This window comes from Mus pahari, chromosome 2 (assembly GCF_900095145.1).
Source record: "Mus pahari chromosome 2, PAHARI_EIJ_v1.1, whole genome shotgun sequence".
NCBI lineage: Eukaryota > Metazoa > Chordata > Mammalia > Rodentia > Muridae > Mus > Mus pahari.
Window position 1 is genome coordinate 83,491,552 of NC_034591.1, and position 18,396 is coordinate 83,509,947.

Here is an 18,396-nt window from a genome sequence, read left to right on the forward strand (position 1 = left end):
GAACTCACTCTGTAGACCAGGCTGGCCTCGAACTCAGAAATTCACCTGCCTCTGCCTCCCAAGTGCTGGGATTAAAGGCGTGCGCCACCACGCCTGGCTTATAATACTCATTTTTATTGTTACAATAGTTTATAAATTTTAAAGAATATTATAAAAATGAAAGGTATTGCAAGTTTTGAAGGGGGTCTCTGGGAGGAGTTGGGGTACAAAAGGAAAAGAAGAATGGGATATAAGTCTATTTACTCAAAATACGTTTTTAAATGTTAACAAATTCAAATAAATTGAAATTATTTATCTTTTCTCATCATAATGCAATAAAACTTAAATCAAATGAAAAAGAAAACAGAAAAAAAATTGAATGAGATTTTCCCATTTGGGTTCCCTCTGGTAGCTAAAGAGCATCTAACAAGCCGGGCGTGGTGGTGCGCACCTTTAATCCCAGCACTCAGGAGGCAGAGGCAGCCGGATTTCTTGAGTTCGAGGCCAGCCTGGTCTACCAAGTGAGTTCCAGGACAGCCAGGGCTATACAGAGAAACCCTGTCTCGAAAAACAAACAAACAAACAAAAAGCACATCTAACAAAACCTCAATCCAGGGATGAGAGCTTTCCTTTGAGTTGTTGGTCAGAGCTGTTCGAGAGATGCCCCAAACATTACAGGTTATTTCTATTGCCCTTGGTTGCCAGGGATGCAAGTCAAATTCCTGTTGGTAAGGACTCCATGCACTTCAGAAAAAGGGCCCAGAGGCCCTTGAGTTATAATTGACTTCAAAGCCTTCTCCTTGAGGACTAGCTTTAATGGTACCAAAAGGTAGCATGTAAGCTTCCAAAAGAGGGAATCAACCAACAGAGCTACACATCTACAGAGCTATAACATGTATGCACCATCAATGATCAGCATGCCATGGTTGGGGGTGACAGATGTTTTAGAGAGTAGATTTGTTTTCTTCATTGTTACTTTTTATTCAAGTACTCAGCAGATTAGATGTTGGCTATCTACACTGAAGAGAGATGATCTTCATTTAGTTCATTTATCAAAAGTTGATTTCTTTCAGAAACACATCAATAGATGTAGTCAGAAATGGTGCTTCATCAGCTGTTTAAGACATTCGTTATCCCAGTCAACCTGACATACAGAATTAATCATCATAATGGCACTTGAAGAGAGATTTCCGTGAACTATATGAGGAAGTTATTTTAGAAGGAATATTTCAAGGATAGAGAAATCCATTGAAAGGCTTCAGGTAGATGTGTGCAAGAAAGGAGACTGCCTTGGAGATGAGAGAAATTTGTAAGAAATTCTCGAAGAATTATAAAAATATCTTTAAAACTCTATGGTTAAAGTGGGTTGACCTCATTGTGAAGGAATCCAATGTTGTTCAGAGAAGCAGAATGGGTATAGCATTGAATTACAGAACCTTTTAGGTCTCCTCCATGAGTTGCTGGTTCTCTGATAGCAAATAATTAGGAAGAAGCAAGAAGGATAGATGCTCTATTCAGTCAGTGTTCTCTAGAGCAGGGTTCTTAACCTTCCCAATGTTGTGATGCTTTAATATAGCTCTTCCTGCTTTGGTGACCACCACCCATAAAGTTATTTCTGTTGTTACTTTATAACTATAATTTTGCTATTTCTGTGAATCATAATATAAATATATATGTTTTATTAGAATCTTAGGAGACCCCATGAAAGGGCTATTCAACCCCAAAGGGTCATAGCCCACAAGTTAAGAACCACTACTCTAGAATAACAGAACTTATAGAATAAATCTCTCTGTGTATATCAAAAGGGAATTTATTAGAATGACATACAGCTGATCCAACAATGGCTAGCTATAAATGGAAAGTCTAAGTGTCCAGTTATTGCTCAGCCCATGAAACTGGATGTCTCAGCTGTTCTTCAGTATGCACCGGAAGAATTGGGGTCTAATGACAGTGAGCCCTTGCTAGCAAGGTGAGAGCAAGCAGGCAAAGAGAAGATTCTTCCTTCTTCCAATGCCTTTATATATGTTTCCTGAAAATTAGATCTGGATTAATGGCATGTCTTCCTGCTTAAAAACTCTAGATTAGAAGTGGATCTTCCTATTTCAAATTAAACAAAATCTTCTCATTCCTTAATTCCACATGTAGTCAAGTTGACAACCAAGAATAGCTATCACAGACACCAAAAATAGCAGACATGGCAGAAATACAGCTTACAATTCAAATGGTAAAGGGCCAGGCAGAACAGATAAACATCCAACATGTTTAGCAATGTACTTAAATATTTAAAAATGATCACACAAACCAAATGAAATGTCTTCACAGTGCAGCATCTTGCCCAGCCACAGAAGAGAAAATACACTGAGTCAAAGAAAAGTGTTAGAAGACTTATATAAAGCTTTGGGCAGGGATCCAAAAGAAAAGTAAAAAATAAAAGCTACATTTTGGGGCTCTGATAGCAGTTATCCCCTTGCTATGATTTCACAGAGAAGCTAAAGGGGAGGAAACAGATGACCCTGAAGCTAAAAGCCTAAGACCATGCCATACTTAGCCCTTCCTTAAACAACAGTCATTGCTGTTGTTGTCTTTTATTTTCTTTGATTTTTGAGGCAAAGTTGTACTATGTAACCCAGGTTGATTTAGACTTCATTATGTAAACCCAACTGAACTCAAACTCTGGATCCTTCTGTATTTATCTCCTGAGTGGGAGAAATGTAGATATGTTCCATCATCTCTACCTACTCGGATGAACTTGTTCCTGCCTATTATCTGTTGCTAGGTGCAGATTGGTTCTCTCATTGTTTTGGGATGCATAATTGCCTGACCCTTAAAACATTACAAACAGTCAGAGAAAGAAGAGATAAGTCTAAATACACTTTTTCAATTACGTTGTGTCTGTAACATTGTTATAATTATAAAGCCTTCTGCAGAGGTTCAGAATTAATTTATTGTGACAATTAAAAAGAGGCAGACTGAATATCATTGTTTTTCCATATATGATTCTTTTTTTTTCTCTTTGGTATAGGTGCCTTCATTTGCAAAATGGTCCCATTTGTCCAGTGCACTGCCATTGTGACAGAAATCCTTACTATGACCTGCATTGCTGTGGAAAGGCACCAGGGACTTGTCCATCCTTTTAAAATGAAGCGGCAGTACACCAATCAAAGGGCTTTCACAATGCTAGGTATGTTTGTCATTTCATGTCACTGTCACAAAGCACCTGAGTTTAAGAACTTAAATAAGAACAGATTCATCTTTGCTGGTTATTTCAGTCTATGGTCTCTTGGCTCTGTTGGTTCTGGGCCCTTGTGTGGTGAGGCAGAGCATATGATGGGGAGCAATGCCAGAGCAGGGTAATTACCTCATGCCAGACAAGAGAACAGAAAGCAGTGATGTAGGGAATAACGATGCCTGGTGACCTATGCCTTCCATCTAGACCCACCTCCCAATAGACAATTCAACTTAATTTTGTCAATGGATTAATCTGCCTTTAAAGGTAGAGTCCTCACTTTTGAAGTCCATCAGCTGACAACATAGGGACCTTTAATGTACATTTCAAATTCAAGGTGTAACACTCAGTAAGACCACCAGGTGTTCCAACTCTATGCTAATGCCATTACAGAACAAACCGTATCTATGAACTTTGGGGAGTAGCTTCTCACGGTGTGTATTAGGATGTGATTGGAGGGGTCCAGTCTTTCCTTTTGAATATAGCCCACTGGTTCTCCCCTTTCTGTCTCAATCCTGAAAATGTGTCATTTTGAGTATCCTTCAGTTTAAAACATACCTTGTAAGCATTTCTTTCACCTAACGAATGATACCACATCAGGGGCATTGCCACAGTAACATTCATTAGACCATGAGGCTGCTACTCTGAGGTAGGATTTAAGCTTACAAGGGCAAGTAGATTTTGCCAGAGAAAAAGAGATGTGCTTTTTAAAGAAATAACAAAACTAAACTGCTTTCCTGAGAGATGCCACACATTCAGTATCTGTTACAGAAGGTCACAGGGTTCTTGGAAGGCAAGTAGAGTCCTAGAGGTGCCTGACAAAGACAAATACTTTCCTCTTTATAGTTTTATTTCTGAAGATCCTAGATACTCAGCTTACTGGAACTGTCCCCAAGGAGTGTGTAGTGACAAACAATAGCTTTAAGGAAGTATCCTAACACCTAGCACAGCAGAATGAGAGAGTTTACTGCTCATGAATGGTGAAAACTCGATCATCATCACGGTTTGCATCTGTCATTGCTAAAGACCCAGAGGTATGATGAGCAGCTAACACGACAGTGAATGAGAGAAACTTTACTAATATTCACGTGGCAGGAATAAGCAGTTATTTTAATTACAGGAATGTACCCAATAGCAGAATGTAAAATTCCAGAAAGCACTCTTGATGTCTTTGCAACGCAAATTAATTTTTATTTTTAAGCCGTTGGAAGTGAGCAGACAAATCAGTAGGAAAAAAAATTCATTAGTTACTGTGAAATTTATGTCATATCTTCTTTAAAAATAACTCAGACATCTCCGGGTTTCTAATAATTAACAACTTTCCAATATGCCACACCAAAGTATAGGTGTGAAAAGAGTTTAAAGTTGGGAGAAGGAAGGCTATTAAAAAGGAAGAGAAATAGGGTGAATCTCAGTGTCATAAAAGGGCAGATGGTAGCAGGCAGTTAAAACTATTCCAACTAAAATAATTCAGAGAAAGCAGCAATGCTTGAAATCCAGGTAACTCATCTCTCCATGGGGCTGGTGTGCACTCTTCCCGACATCTGTTGCTTTAACACCACAGACTCTGTCAGTCATGGACTATGTGCCTTCTGCCTGAAACTGCCTAGATTACAGGTTTATGCTGAGGGAAGCATCCGGGCTTTCTCATCCTGATCATGTAACTAAGTGTATCGGTAATGTTCTTCTCGCCCAAAGGTTTCTGTATCTGGAAGGTCAGGGGCCCAGAAGAGACAATGGGCTTCATTCAATTAGACTCAATCCCTTCAGAATTTGATATATTGGAAAAATGATTGGGCATACGATAATGATATGCAACCAGAGTAGAAAAAAGAGTTTATTGATGTGGAGGCAGAGTCACACAGAACGACTTAAAAGCCTTTTGAACTGACTTGGATCATTGAAACATGGTGATATTCCATGGGTAATGTCAATTTGTGTGTCTTTCTAGTAAGCCCCAATCAGAGTCTGAGAATCAGTTCCTTGAAACAATAAGTAATATCCTGTTTTATAAATGATCCAAAACCAGTAAAGAAAGGACAAATACAAAGTTAACCTCCTCTTATTCTGTTAAGAGTCATAGAGTGAAATGGCCTTTAGTACTTAATCTATTTTCTTTGCCAATGGCACATACTTAAAGTAATTTCTCTCAACAGACTCACAAAGGACAAGGAACTTATAAAGAATGCTGTTTTTTTTTATTTGTGTTTGTTTTATTAATACCCATTTTCTAAGTAAGTAAATGGTGCCATATAATAGTGCCCAGGAGAAATTTATTTTGAGCTTTCTGAGTAAGATGATGACAAAAACACAGTAGCTTCTCTTTCCACAAATAACAGATTTTGTAAGAAAAAAAAAGAAGGAAATGCCCCCATTCACACACTAGCTTCAAAAATTCATCATGGAATACACATTAACCAGAGAAGTTAAAGACCTCTAGAATGAAGGCTTAGGAATGCATAAAGAAGAAACGGAGGCGAGACTGGACATGAGAAAGGCCCCTAGGCTCACAGAGGAGGGACGGAGGCGAGACTGGACGTGAGAAAGGCCCCTAGGCTCACAGAGGAGGGACGGAGGCGAGACTGGACGTGAGAAAGGCCCCTAGGCTCACAGAGGAGGGACGGAGGCGAGACGGGACGTGAGAAAGGCCCCTAGGCTCACAGAGGAGGGACGGAGGAGAGACGGGACGTGAGAAAGGCCCCTAGGCTCACAGAGGAGGGACGNACGGAGGAGAGACGGGACGTGAGAAAGGCCCCTAGGCTCACAGAGGAGGGACGGAGGAGAGACGGGACGTGAGAAAGGCCCCTAGGCTCACAGAGTTAATATTGTGACAGTGCTTGTATTATCAAAAGCAATCCACACACTCAGTACAATTTCCATCAAAATTCCAATGACGTTTTTCAGGGAACTAGGAAAAGCAGTGTTAAAATTCTCACTCACAAAAGATACAGAGGAAAACAAGCAATGCTGTGGGTATCTCAGTACGTGACATCAAATTACATTACAGAGACATGATTGAAAAGCAGCTCAGTGCAGGCAGAAAACCAGGCATGGAGACCAATAGCACAGAAGACCCAGATATAACTCACACTGCTACAGCACTTAATTAAAATTTTATTATATTTATTTATTTTATTATAGTGTGTGTGTGTGTGTGTGTGTGTGTGTGTGTGTGTGTGTGTGTGTGAAGCAATGTGTGGAGATCAGAGAGTCATTTGCAGAAATCAGTTTTCTTCTTCCATCGTGTGGGTTCTGGGTCTAAAACGCAAGCACCCTCACATGCTGAATCATCTTGTTCCCAGCCACGTGTGTGAGAGGAAATGGTGTTTGGAAAAGTGCTTTCTATATGTTCAAGAGTATATATGTATATTTTACACTGATCCAAAATCAATGAAAATGGGTTAAATAAATAAGAGTAGATGCAGGAACTTAGAACTTGCTGAAGGAAAACATAGTAAATGCATACTTACCACATAGCAGCCTACAGGATGGAAAAAGTCTGTACCAAGCACTCATCAGATGGGACTAATATCTAGAACATATAAAGAACTACAGTATTTAAACACTAGAAAAGTTATCCAAACTGTTTAATGGGCTAAAGAACTCAATAAACATTTCCCAGAAGAAGCAACACAAATAACTCTCTCCTCCCCTCCTCTCCTCTCCTCTCTGTGTGTTTCTGAGTCTATCTCTCACGAACACAATTTTCTAGCTTTTAGTTTCTACATATGAGATAAAAGATGAAGAACAACATATCACTGCTGTGAAGTGTGAAATTGTAGCCTCTATAGAAATCAGTCTGGAGCTTGTCCAAGGAAACAGAATACCATGTGCCCCGCTATACTATTCAGCTGTATTCTATATACCTGAAGGACTCCAAGTCAACATCCCTTATGAAAGCAGAAGGGGTCTTGCTATTGAGGTGTGATATGCTAATGTTGGATGTAGGAAGGAACTGGCTGGAGTGGGAATAGAATATTGGGGAGAGCAGTTGGGAAGTGGAACTGATGTACAACTAGGCCTAAATAATGTAAGGGTCATAATGAAACCCATTTTCTTGAATTTTAACTTTAAGATTAATGTAAGATATATATTTTGGATGCTAAAGAGATTGCTCATCAGTTAAAAGAATATACTGTCTTTTGAGAGGACCTGATTTCTGTTTCCAGTGCTAGGTCAGATGGCTAACAACTGCCTGTAACTCTAGGACCAAGGAATTTGATACTTTCTTATGGCTTCTAGCGGAATCTGCACACATGTGTCATTCACACACACACACACACATACACACACACACACACACACACTATACATAGATAAAAATAATAAAAATAAATATTTTAAAATGCTACATGTATGTTAGACTTGAAGAATAAATGGAAGAAGATGGTCTATAAAATATCTAAAAGTTTTTCATTTCAGCACTGGAGAGATGGCTCAGTGGTTAAGAGCACTGCATATTCTTTTGAGGACTGGGGTTTGATTCCCAGCATTCACATGGTGACTCATAACTGACTTTAATGCCAGTCCCAGGAAATCTAATGCTCTTTCTTAGACTCCCTGGACATTAGACATGTAGACAATGTACATTCATACATGCAGACAAAATACCCATACACATAAATCCATTTAAAAATTTAAGAAGTTATTCACTGGTCCACCAAACATGGATCAACTCTTGGTAAGGGCTGAGAATTTTCCTTAGATTCCCATCGGGAGGAACAAAAATGTCAGTGGCTTGTCCTTGCCCTCCATGACTTGAAGGGAGATTGAGAAGACATGGTCATGATGTGGTTAGGTCCAGGATCATTAACGACGTAGTTCACTAGGAAACGACAGCAGCCTTCAAGTCACCTAGGGAAGGTGACTTCTGAGTTACCTTGGAAACAAGTCCACAGATGGACAGTGATGACAGAGTGGCCCATCCAAGGTATACGTATGATGTGGATCAGTGCATGGCATTCTGGGATGCAGGAAGGAAAGTGAACCACATATATCCTTCCCCAGTAGAGGTCTAGGTGGGAAGACATGCAGTGGTGAAAGGAGAGAATAAAGACCTGGTCAGCATGTGCATTAGAATTTGGATTCTTACCTTCTAGACAACGCAGTCATATAAATGATATTTTAACAGTTAAAGAACGTAGGGGCTGGAGAGATTGCTCAGTGGGTAAGGGCATGAGGACCTGAATTTGGGTACCTAACACTGACATAAAAAGACAAGTTCTGCATGCAGTAATGTGGAAAGTGCTACATCAAGGAGACCTAATGTTCTGCTCTAGGATTCTCACACACATGGGAGAGCACACACATACATACACCTGCACACACACACCCTCACCCGAACACACTTTTAAGAAGACCAGAGATAATTGCTGTACTCCATGACAGAGAAGATGGGGACACTGGAGACCAGGCATCTTGATAATTAGAGATTTAGGCATGCTATGCTACATTTTATAACTGACATATTTTTTGCAGGTGTGGTGTGGCTGGTGGCCATCATCATAGGATCACCCATGTGGCATGTGCAGCGACTTGAGGTAGACTCAGGCTTGAAATATTTTCTCATCCCTTCCCCTTTTTATTTTTCTTCCTCCGGAAATATTATGGCAAATTTATATGACCTCATCCATTTCACTGAAATCAAAAAAATGTTTTAAAATTTTCTTCTCTGCTATTTAAATCTACTGAATATTCCATTGCTAATATTTAATGTTAAATTTACAAAAAAATAAATTCCAAATAACTTCATTTTCTTAGCTTAATGCGTTCTTTCTAGAATATCCTAGTCTTGTTAGATATGACAGTTCAATTATTGTTTTGACTTTCTTTTTAAGTCACTTAAAATTGTAAGAGATTGTCTCTTTGCTAGTTGATTTTATTGTCCTAGCCTTTGACAACTGAAATATAAATTAGAAACATGTCCAATTCTTGGGTTTCTCCATCTTTCTTCTATTCTTACATATTTTGTGAGAGTCTCTTCAAATGAATAGGAATTTATAGTAAAGGAACAGGCAAGGATGGTGGTTCTGGACAGCTCAGCTTATCTACTGGTTAGCATGGCTTGCAGTGTAACACAGTCATTTGTCTTCAAAGTGAGTAGAGTATCCATCATACAGCCTGGAACATAGTTTATTTATGTTTTTATTTATTTTTAAATCCAAAATTCAAGTCAGAGTTTCTTTTTGACCACATAAGATTCAGGCCCCAAATCCAGATTGCTGTGACCTTCAGTCAGGGAAAGTGATTTTGGTGGCAGTGGCCTGTGGGAGACGTTAAAGAGAATGATACGCTCAAAACCAGTAAAACAACTGTAATTTAGAAGTAAACCATTAGAGAGTAGCGTAACAGATAACAGTCCTGACTCATTATAAGAAGCCAGTTATATGGACCACAAACAAGAGTGTTTCTCTCAGGCCAAGCCTAGGTGGCTCACACTTGTAACCTTAGCACTGACGATGCTGTAACAGGAGGATTGCTTTGAATTTAAGGTCATCTTGGCTGCATAGTGACAATCCTAACTATACTGTAGGATCCTGTCTTTAGAAACACGCAAACAAAAAATATAAGCACACGAGCGCACACACGCGCGCACGCGCTAAGCAGACATAAGAGTAATGTCAACCACCTGTCTGATTTTAGCTGTGTAAGACTGTAAAGCAGTTTTATGCAGCACATTGAGGAAACAGTCCAGCCATGAAGCACCCCTCCCCCCATCATCTCAGAGAGAAGGTCCATATGCCCAAGACTGCACCTCCTGAGCAACAGGTAAGGCTTCATACTGCAGGGGAAATAGATGTTATCAAAACCATCCACCCAGTCATTAGAGAAACAAAGAAAGCGATCTCAAAGGACTGATGAAGTGAACCGGTACCCAGAGCTGCTGCAGTGAGGAATGGAGAGTCCACTTCTGAACCAGCAGAACACTGCACAAATAAACAGCACGGTGTGACACACAAACACACCAAAACATTTTGGCCAAGCACAAATACAGTGCAGCTTCTATTTCAAGGCTTACAGCAAAAAGTCTGGGTTACCGTTGTGCAGTATTGGTGTGATGATAGGCACATTAACGTTTAAGTGTGACCTGTGCACCAGTAGACCCATGCTTTAAACATTCTATGGCCAGCGGGTGGTGCAAAATGGGGGTGGTTGTGGCACCTTGCCAAGATGAAGGAAGTGTAGGGCTGCCTTATAGATTACATGGCCACCCTGTTCCACAACTACCTCTCTGCTTTCCTGTCTTTGATGAGTGTAATCAGCCACTGTGAGTTCCTGCTCCCATATCCTTGAACTGCCCTCCCCCCAACAGCCTTACCTTCTCCACCATGAAATCATGAAGCCAAATTGTTCCTCCCCAAAATGGTTCATGTCAGGTATTTATTTATCACAGAGAGAAAAGTGGTTCAAACAAGGACCAGTGGAACTGAATTGAGACACTAGAAATCAATGATTTTAATCAGTTGATTTCAGCAAGGATACCACACCCTGCAACAGAAAGAGCAAAGTCTCATCATGTAACCTTCAGGTTCCTACCCTGTCCACCATTCAAAATTAACCCAAAATGGACTTGAGACTGAACATTGAGTGGTAAAATCACATACAATTCAGAGAAGAATGAAGAAGCAGAAACTTGAAGTAATTTGAATTTATCAGTAATATGTTGTTCTAAGGATATGTGAGGAAAATAGCAAGCCAGAGGAAAAGTCATTACACATTGCCAGAATCTTGCAGTTCAAAGTCAATGTGCAGGAAAATAAACATTGGAGATGAAAATGTGTTTACTGACACTGAAATAGCATTTTGTACATTTTTTAATTAAGAAGGTAAAAACACCTCTGTAAGATAATGCTTTTAATTAGAGGTACAATGTAAGCTAATTTGAATTATATGTCAATGTCTTCATTATATGTCTTCATTATATTATATACAAACCTAGACAAAATTGAAATCTTGCAGAAGGTTTTGTCTTAAAATAACTGGAATATAATTTATAAAGCAATGTGTGCCTTTGTTCCTTTGTACCTTGTTAAATGGAGATAGACGAATGTGAAACTTCCCAGAGCATGCCACATCCCTTAATGGGGATCCCAAATGAGACCTGAGGTGAAAGACACTGAAGAAAGGGGTCCCAGGGTGAGGGAGCTATCCCAGTGTTAGAGTGCTTGTTCAGCAAGTGCACCCCTGAATACCAAACCACAAGAATGAGTAAAAGGTTCTCTCTCTCTCTCTCTGGGTGTGTGTGTGTGTGTGTGTGTGTGTGTGTGTGTGTGTGTGTGTTACTGTGTTACTGATATATTGAGTGAGCTGGCCTGTGTGAGAGCAGAAAGTGGCTTTACTCTGTTGCCAGCTTTGAAAATGTCACCCGAGAACTTAATAATGAAATATGTATGAAACTTTCAGCAGGCCCTGTGACTCCTCAAGTCATATAGATGATTAAATTTTTGTGACTTCTGTCAGTGACAAAAAGAATATCTGTTCTGCTACAAGACATCCAGACCAGTGCCATGGTCACATAAAACCATAATAAGGATCAAGTTAAAACTTGATGACCACTCAGGCAGCACACATACTAAAACTGGAATAATGTAAAATCTTGTCTTTGTCCTAGCTTGAAATGCTTATGGGTTCCTGGGTCTGTCGCCTCCTCCCCACACTTAGGTACCACTCTCAGAGATGCAATACAGGGAGGAGAGAGGACTGAGAACATGTCGTGGTGCTGACATGGGTGTGGCCCAGGGCTGACTCTTTCCATCTGGAATTCCTGATAACATCTTTGTGGTTCTGAATGTGCCTCCATTCTCTAGCCCGTTACTCATTTCAACAGCCACCGTGGCTGGTTCCTTCTGTTGTTAGCCCCCCTACACCAGCAGCATATTTTATAAATTAAAAAAAAAATCTAGTTTTCAATCCTGGACCTCATTTCCTGCCCACATAAATCAAACATATTTATCATTTTAATAAAATTTTATCATATATTCTACACATATAAATCATTTAATTTGTAGAAAACATGTCTGCCTGAGCTAATAGACAAAGCCATGCTCATTGCTAAACACCAGTCAGATCTGATTTGCTTCTTGTCAGGAAAAAGGCCAGATTTCAGTTTTGAAATAGATATATTAATGTGCACCCCAGAACTCCGTGCTCATACCGAAACTCTATTAAAGAGAATGGAATTGAGTGTGTGAGACAGAGCCTGTTCCAGATGACAGGCAGCATCAAAACCAGCCATTCTTGATGATGCTCTCTTACTCTGGTTTCCCTAGGCTCTCTCAAGCAGTGAGTTGACTCACAGTCTTCAGGGAGGTTAATGAGAGGATTCATCTAAAATCGTCCTTAACTTTCCCCTCAGTGAATAAAAATATGAATTTACAACACTCTAGACCTCATCAAAATGCCATGACTCCCTAACTCTGGACTGCTTTGAATAGAAGTTTCCTCAGGAGAGGGAAAATCAGAAGGCTTGCTCAGTGGATACCTGGATCAGAGCATGAGTCATTCAAATTGCCCTCAGCAGCGAGGCTTAGCTTGGACAAGGGATATGACTTCTGAGCTGGAGTAGGTGCTGGTGGAAGTGGGAATATAGATGGAGCTCAAGCCCAGCCGCAGTTGTAAACACTGGAAGATTACAGAAACATTTGCTTAGAAACAACAAAACCAGGGTCAGGTACAGCAACTCTCTGGAAGTGCATTTGGCTTGCATGTGTGCAAGGCCCCGCGTTTGATCCCCGTGGCCATAAAAAAAAAAATGACAAAGAGAATATGAAACTGGTCGTCATGAATCCATCTTAAGATGCGTTTGGGGAGCCTTTGCTTGCGTCTGGCACTGTATGAATTCATGTGGAAACTCACCATTTAGGAGTGTTTGTGTGTGGCCACTACGTCACGAACTCTAAGGTGTGTTCATGCGTGGTCACTATGGTCACTAGCCCTAGGATGGGGCATGGTCACTATGGTCACTGGCCCTTTACAATGAGGGCTCTACCCTCACTGAGAGTCAGAAATAATTTCATTTTCACATATGTTTTCACTAAGCTTATTGGTCATTGTGTTACCATTCCTTGTTGTAGTTATGACCAAAACCAACCCAAATCATCTTAACTTTTAACTCGATGCTGAAGACTCGTGATTAAATTTGCTGGGATGATAGGCAGAGATCTATCATTTGGGACTCCACAGTGACTGAGATTCAATGTGTTTTCTCCTCTTCATTCCTATCCCAGAGATAAGACTTGGCATATATTTTAAATGCTTACTTGGCCTCTAAAAGGAACCATTAGCATTTGGTGCTATTATTGTTGTGAACAGTAAATTTAGAACTTGGAAGATGAGTCCACTGGAAAGACTCAGAAAAGCAATTTATTATACAAATACAATTGAAATATTGGCAATAGGCTAAATCCAGCATCTCATTCACTTCACTATTTAAAAGTTACGAGCTGCCTTTCCATTGTAAAGACAATCTGGTGATTCTGACATGAAATGATAGTAAATACAGCTAGGTTCCTCTGACTCTAAAGCAGAGGCTTGCCAAGGTCATCTCATCAGAAATTAAGAAAGCAAATGTAGCAGCTGAATTAGTATTCAACTGGCTAGCATATGATGCACAATATTTTCCCATGTATGCCCTCTCCGCAAACTGAAAATAAAACTGCGACCAGTGGAAATAAAAACTGAGAAAGGTTAGACATGAATGTAGCAGACACAGTCTTACATTCCATTTAAAATCACCAAGTACGAAAACGTTAGTGGTCCAGGGAAAACCTACAATTTACAGAAAAATAGCTATAGAAATTTATTCAAATTTGAAAATCCAGCAGCAGCTAACATCTGGGAGGTCTTAAAGGTGTCCCAGTGGAATGATTTTGGGCTGCATCTGCCCTTTGAATGCTGATTCCTGGGGTTTGTAACTGAATTGTTCTTACTGTAAAGATTAAGTATGACTTCCTATATGAAAAAGAACACATCTGCTGCCTGGAAGAGTGGAGCAGCCCCGTGCACCAGAAAATCTACACCACCTTCATCCTCGTCACCCTCTTCCTGCTGCCTCTGTTGCTGCTGTCTGTCCTCTACGGGAAAATCGGTTATGAGCTTTGGATCAAGAAAAGAATCGGGGATGGCTCAGTGCTCCGAACTATTCATGGAAAAGAAATGTTCAAAATAGCCAGGTCTGTTTATTGACAAATTCACCAGTGTTTAAAATATGTTTTATTAGTTGTCCTGGAAGGGGCTACCTGGGTAGCCCCTTAGCATCAATTATAATTCAATTTGACAGCAAGGGCTCACTTGACACTGTGAGGTGTTGTCAAGATCCCCTGTCCTCCTCCCTCACTGCTGGCAATATCAGAAATACCCAGAAAGCCTTGCTTCAGAGGACCCTGAGAGAACTCCTATGTACAAGGCCACGTGATTACACCTGTCCCTAGTCCCTCCTACTTGAGGATAATGTTAAAATACTGAGATAGCCTGAAAAGTTTTTGAAACCCTAGAATGCTACTTACTCTAAATGGTTATAACTGATGCTTTGCATTTTAATGCAAAGGCAGTGCTATCTCATTTCTTTTATTAGCATCAATTTCAAGTACACTTCACTGCTGGATTTGTAGTTCCCATGACATAATCTATGTTGAATGACTGTAAAACAAACAAGCAGTACCTAGATTAGTGAGTTTATGGCAGTTCATTAATTCTTCAAGTGTGCAGTGACCTCTAGTGTCCAGTCCGTATAAAGAAAACTTTGAATATACAATAGAGCCTCAGGACAGGGGAGAAAGTTACCAGGCTCAAATGACAGACTATGAGCCTGAACATTTGAAACTGAAAATACTAAGCAAATATGTGGATCTGTACAGATGTAAATCTAATTTTTGAGAGAAGAAGAAAATTGAATCTATGGTTTACTGTATTATAAAGTTTTAGTTCTATACTTGAGGCTTTATAAGTAATGATGTTTAGCTATCAGAGGTATGAACTACTGTAAACTCATGCTGAACAAATGAAATGCATGCCCCTAAATTAGAGACACTCCTAAATTTAAACCCAGAGAGCATCATTTATACATCATCCTACTGTGAATTAAACTTCTCTCTTTCCCAGTTTTTTACCTCTGACCACTGACTTACTGGGAAAACAAAAGACATACTGTATGTCTATGCTTTAGTAGAGTCCCAGACCCGTGCTGAACACATCACAGAGACGTGTAAGGATGAGAACACTGATAATCTTCCCATGGCCTCAGGAACTCCACCAGTCCATGAAAACATGTGGTCAAGTGCAGTAGGCTCAAGCAGTAATGTGTTTCCTATTCCTCTGACATGTTTGCTGATGCAAAGTTAACCAATGCGATGTTTGTTGGTGTAGAAAGAAGAAGCGAGCTGTGATCATGATGGTGACAGTGGTGGTTCTCTTTGCTGTGTGCTGGGCACCTTTCCACATTGTTCACATGATGATTGAATACAGTAAGTCTCCCTCCCTCCCTCCCTCCCTCCCTCCCTCCCTCTCCCCTCCTCCTCCTCCCCTCTCTTGTGTAGTTCTTTTTTTCCCCACTAGAATATACAAGAAGTCTGATTTCTCTCTGGTGGCTGTCCACTTAGATAATCACATGTCAAATACTGAACATTGCTTTTGTATCAGGTCATCATGTGGTAGGTGACTGTGCTTGACTAGGACTAAGTTATTAATAATTACAAAAGATAAAGAAAAGCTCTGTAAACTTCTCAGATCTTCCTCTCCTTTCCCTAAGCTGTTTAGCATGGGGACACCTTGAGAGTCTTCTCTGTTTAGAACCTTGCCTTGCACTTAGTGAATTTAATGTATCGTGGATTCAAGTCAGATGCCTAGAAGCATTTACTCTTCATGTGTTCTCAGGGACTCAGTATGATTGTGTTTGTGGAGTGCAGGAGAGCTTTTGAAGGGTAACTGAGATTTTAGGGTATGAGAAGCTTAGCATCTTAGTTTGGGTTTTTTTTTGCTGGGAAGAGACACCATGATCATGACAACTCTTACAAAAGCATACATTTGATTGGGACTAGTTTACAGTTTCAGAGGTTTAGCCCATTATCATCATGGTGGGAAGCATGGCAGCTTGCAGTCAGATATGATGCTGGAGGAGCTGAGAGTTCTATATCCTAATCTGCAGGATATCAGAAGGAGACTGTATCACTCTAGGCATAACTTGAGCTTATATCAGGCCTGAAAGCCTACATCCTCAATGACACACTTACTCCAACAAAGTCACACATACTCCAACAAGGCCATACCTCCTAATAGTGCCACTGCCTATGGGACAAGCATTCAAAAGCATGGGTCTATGGTGGTGACACCTTCTCAAACTGCTATACATGGTATCATCGAGTTGAAATTTTTTGAGTTCTTAAGTATATAAATTCCAGACACCAGTCAATGCATAGATGAATGAGTACATGTTACACAGGTACTTTTACCCCGATACCAGATCCCTTTTAGTCATGAGAATGTTTCACATTATTAGCCCCTTGCTCAACTGCAAATCTTTATAAATACACATGATACAACTTTACAGTTATTTCTTGATGAAGTCAGTAAGCACTCTAAAGTATTACTTTCTTTCAGGTAATTTTGAAAAGGAATATGATGAAGTCACAATCAAGATGATTTTTGCTATCGTGCAAATAATTGGATTTTTCAACTCCATCTGCAATCCCATTGTTTATGCACTTATGAATGAAAACTTCAAAAAGAACTTTGTGTCTGCTGTTTGCTATTGCATTGTGAAGGAAACCCCTTCTCCAGCACGGAAGCATGGACATTCAGGAGCTATGGTGATGCACAGGAGAGCAAAGTTAGCTGCAAGAGAGAATCCTGGAGAGATCAAAGGAGAAGCATTCGGGGGCAGCAACATCGATATCAAGTGGTGTGAACAGCCAGAAAAGAAGAAGAAATCGAAAGTGGCATCCTGTCCTCTTTAGTTCCAAATTTATTAGAACACTGCTGTAGACATGAACATTGATTGTACCAGTGTCTTCAGAATGAGTATCTGTCATACTGTAATCTGAAGAAAATGATTTTGAGAAAAAGTCAGAGAGCTTTCATATTAAAAATGTTGACACACACTCGGAAGGCAGGGACAGGGGATTTAAGAGTTTAAAGTCATCCTCAGCTGCATGATAAGTTTGAGGACAACCTGGGCTACAAGAGACCCTGTCTCAAGAAGCCATAATAATTAAAACAACCATCCTTCGCTAATGATAATGACAAAGTATTTTTCCATTGAAAATTCATATAAGCTGCAATTTTGAAAAATTACTGAACCACCCTTGTGATTAATAGGTGGAGTTTTTAAAAAAATTTAAATGTGTTTTTATTGTATGTATATGGGTGGTTTACCTGTGTATATGTCTGTATACCGCATACTATGCCTGGGTTCCCACAAAGGCAAGAAGGCACTAGTCTCTAGGAACTAGAGTTGTAGATGGTCGTGAGCTGTTGCATGTATCCTGGGAATCAAACCTAAGCCCTCTGTAAGAGCAGCCATCTCTCCTGCCTTCTCCTGAGCTTTCAGTATCTTGTATAAAACTCCATGATCTTAGCTAGTAATTTTCTTCTGTGTGGTCAGTGTGATATGATTTTCTATATATTGCTAAATTAAATGAAAACATTAACAATTCATTTTCTTCCTAGAATATTAATTTAGTAGTTGAACATCACATGTGACTGCCAAAGTTATGTCTCATTCTTTTCAAAGAAAGCATGTGCCAAAGTCAGAGAGTCCAAAAAAAAAAAAAAAATCAGAAGCAGCCAAACATGAGTGCAACTCAGCAATACATGGATCGGAGCTTCTTACAGCCTGAGGGACCATTTTTGTGCTGTCTTACCTCTTTGTTTTTCTTCTTAAATCTCTATTTCTGTGCAAACTGATGTTGATACCGGCTCTACTTCATGAAGTCACCATGACGGTACATGAGACACACATAGAAAAGCATTTTGCAGTCTAGAGCAGTCTTGCATTCGGAAACATTTTCCTGCTCATATCTCCAGCCTCCCCTCTCCCTGCTCTGAGATTATTCTTGACCCTGTCCAACTTTTTCCTCATACACATATCTGCTTTCTTTACTAAAGAGAAGAGTTTGAGGTACCTCATGTATCGACAGAGTTGATATATAATATAGAGAGGGTTAAAATAAAAGTATTAGAGATAAACTCTAGTGGTA

General features: G+C 39.9%; 1 protein-coding gene across 1 annotated transcript in view; it reads left to right on the top strand.

The window, feature by feature from the left end:
- Positions 1-17,154, top strand: part of LOC110316162 (pyroglutamylated RF-amide peptide receptor-like) — a 67,689-nt gene extending 50,535 nt beyond the window's left edge. The window contains exons 2-6 of the mRNA XM_021190259.1: positions 3,002-3,160; positions 8,684-8,745; positions 14,141-14,376; positions 15,569-15,666; positions 16,799-17,154. Coding sequence (XP_021045918.1) covers positions 3,002-3,160; positions 8,684-8,745; positions 14,141-14,376; positions 15,569-15,666; positions 16,799-17,154 — 911 coding nt within the window. The remainder of the gene's footprint in view (positions 1-3,001; positions 3,161-8,683; positions 8,746-14,140; positions 14,377-15,568; positions 15,667-16,798) is intronic.
- The last annotated feature ends 1,242 nt before the right edge of the window (positions 17,155-18,396 follow it).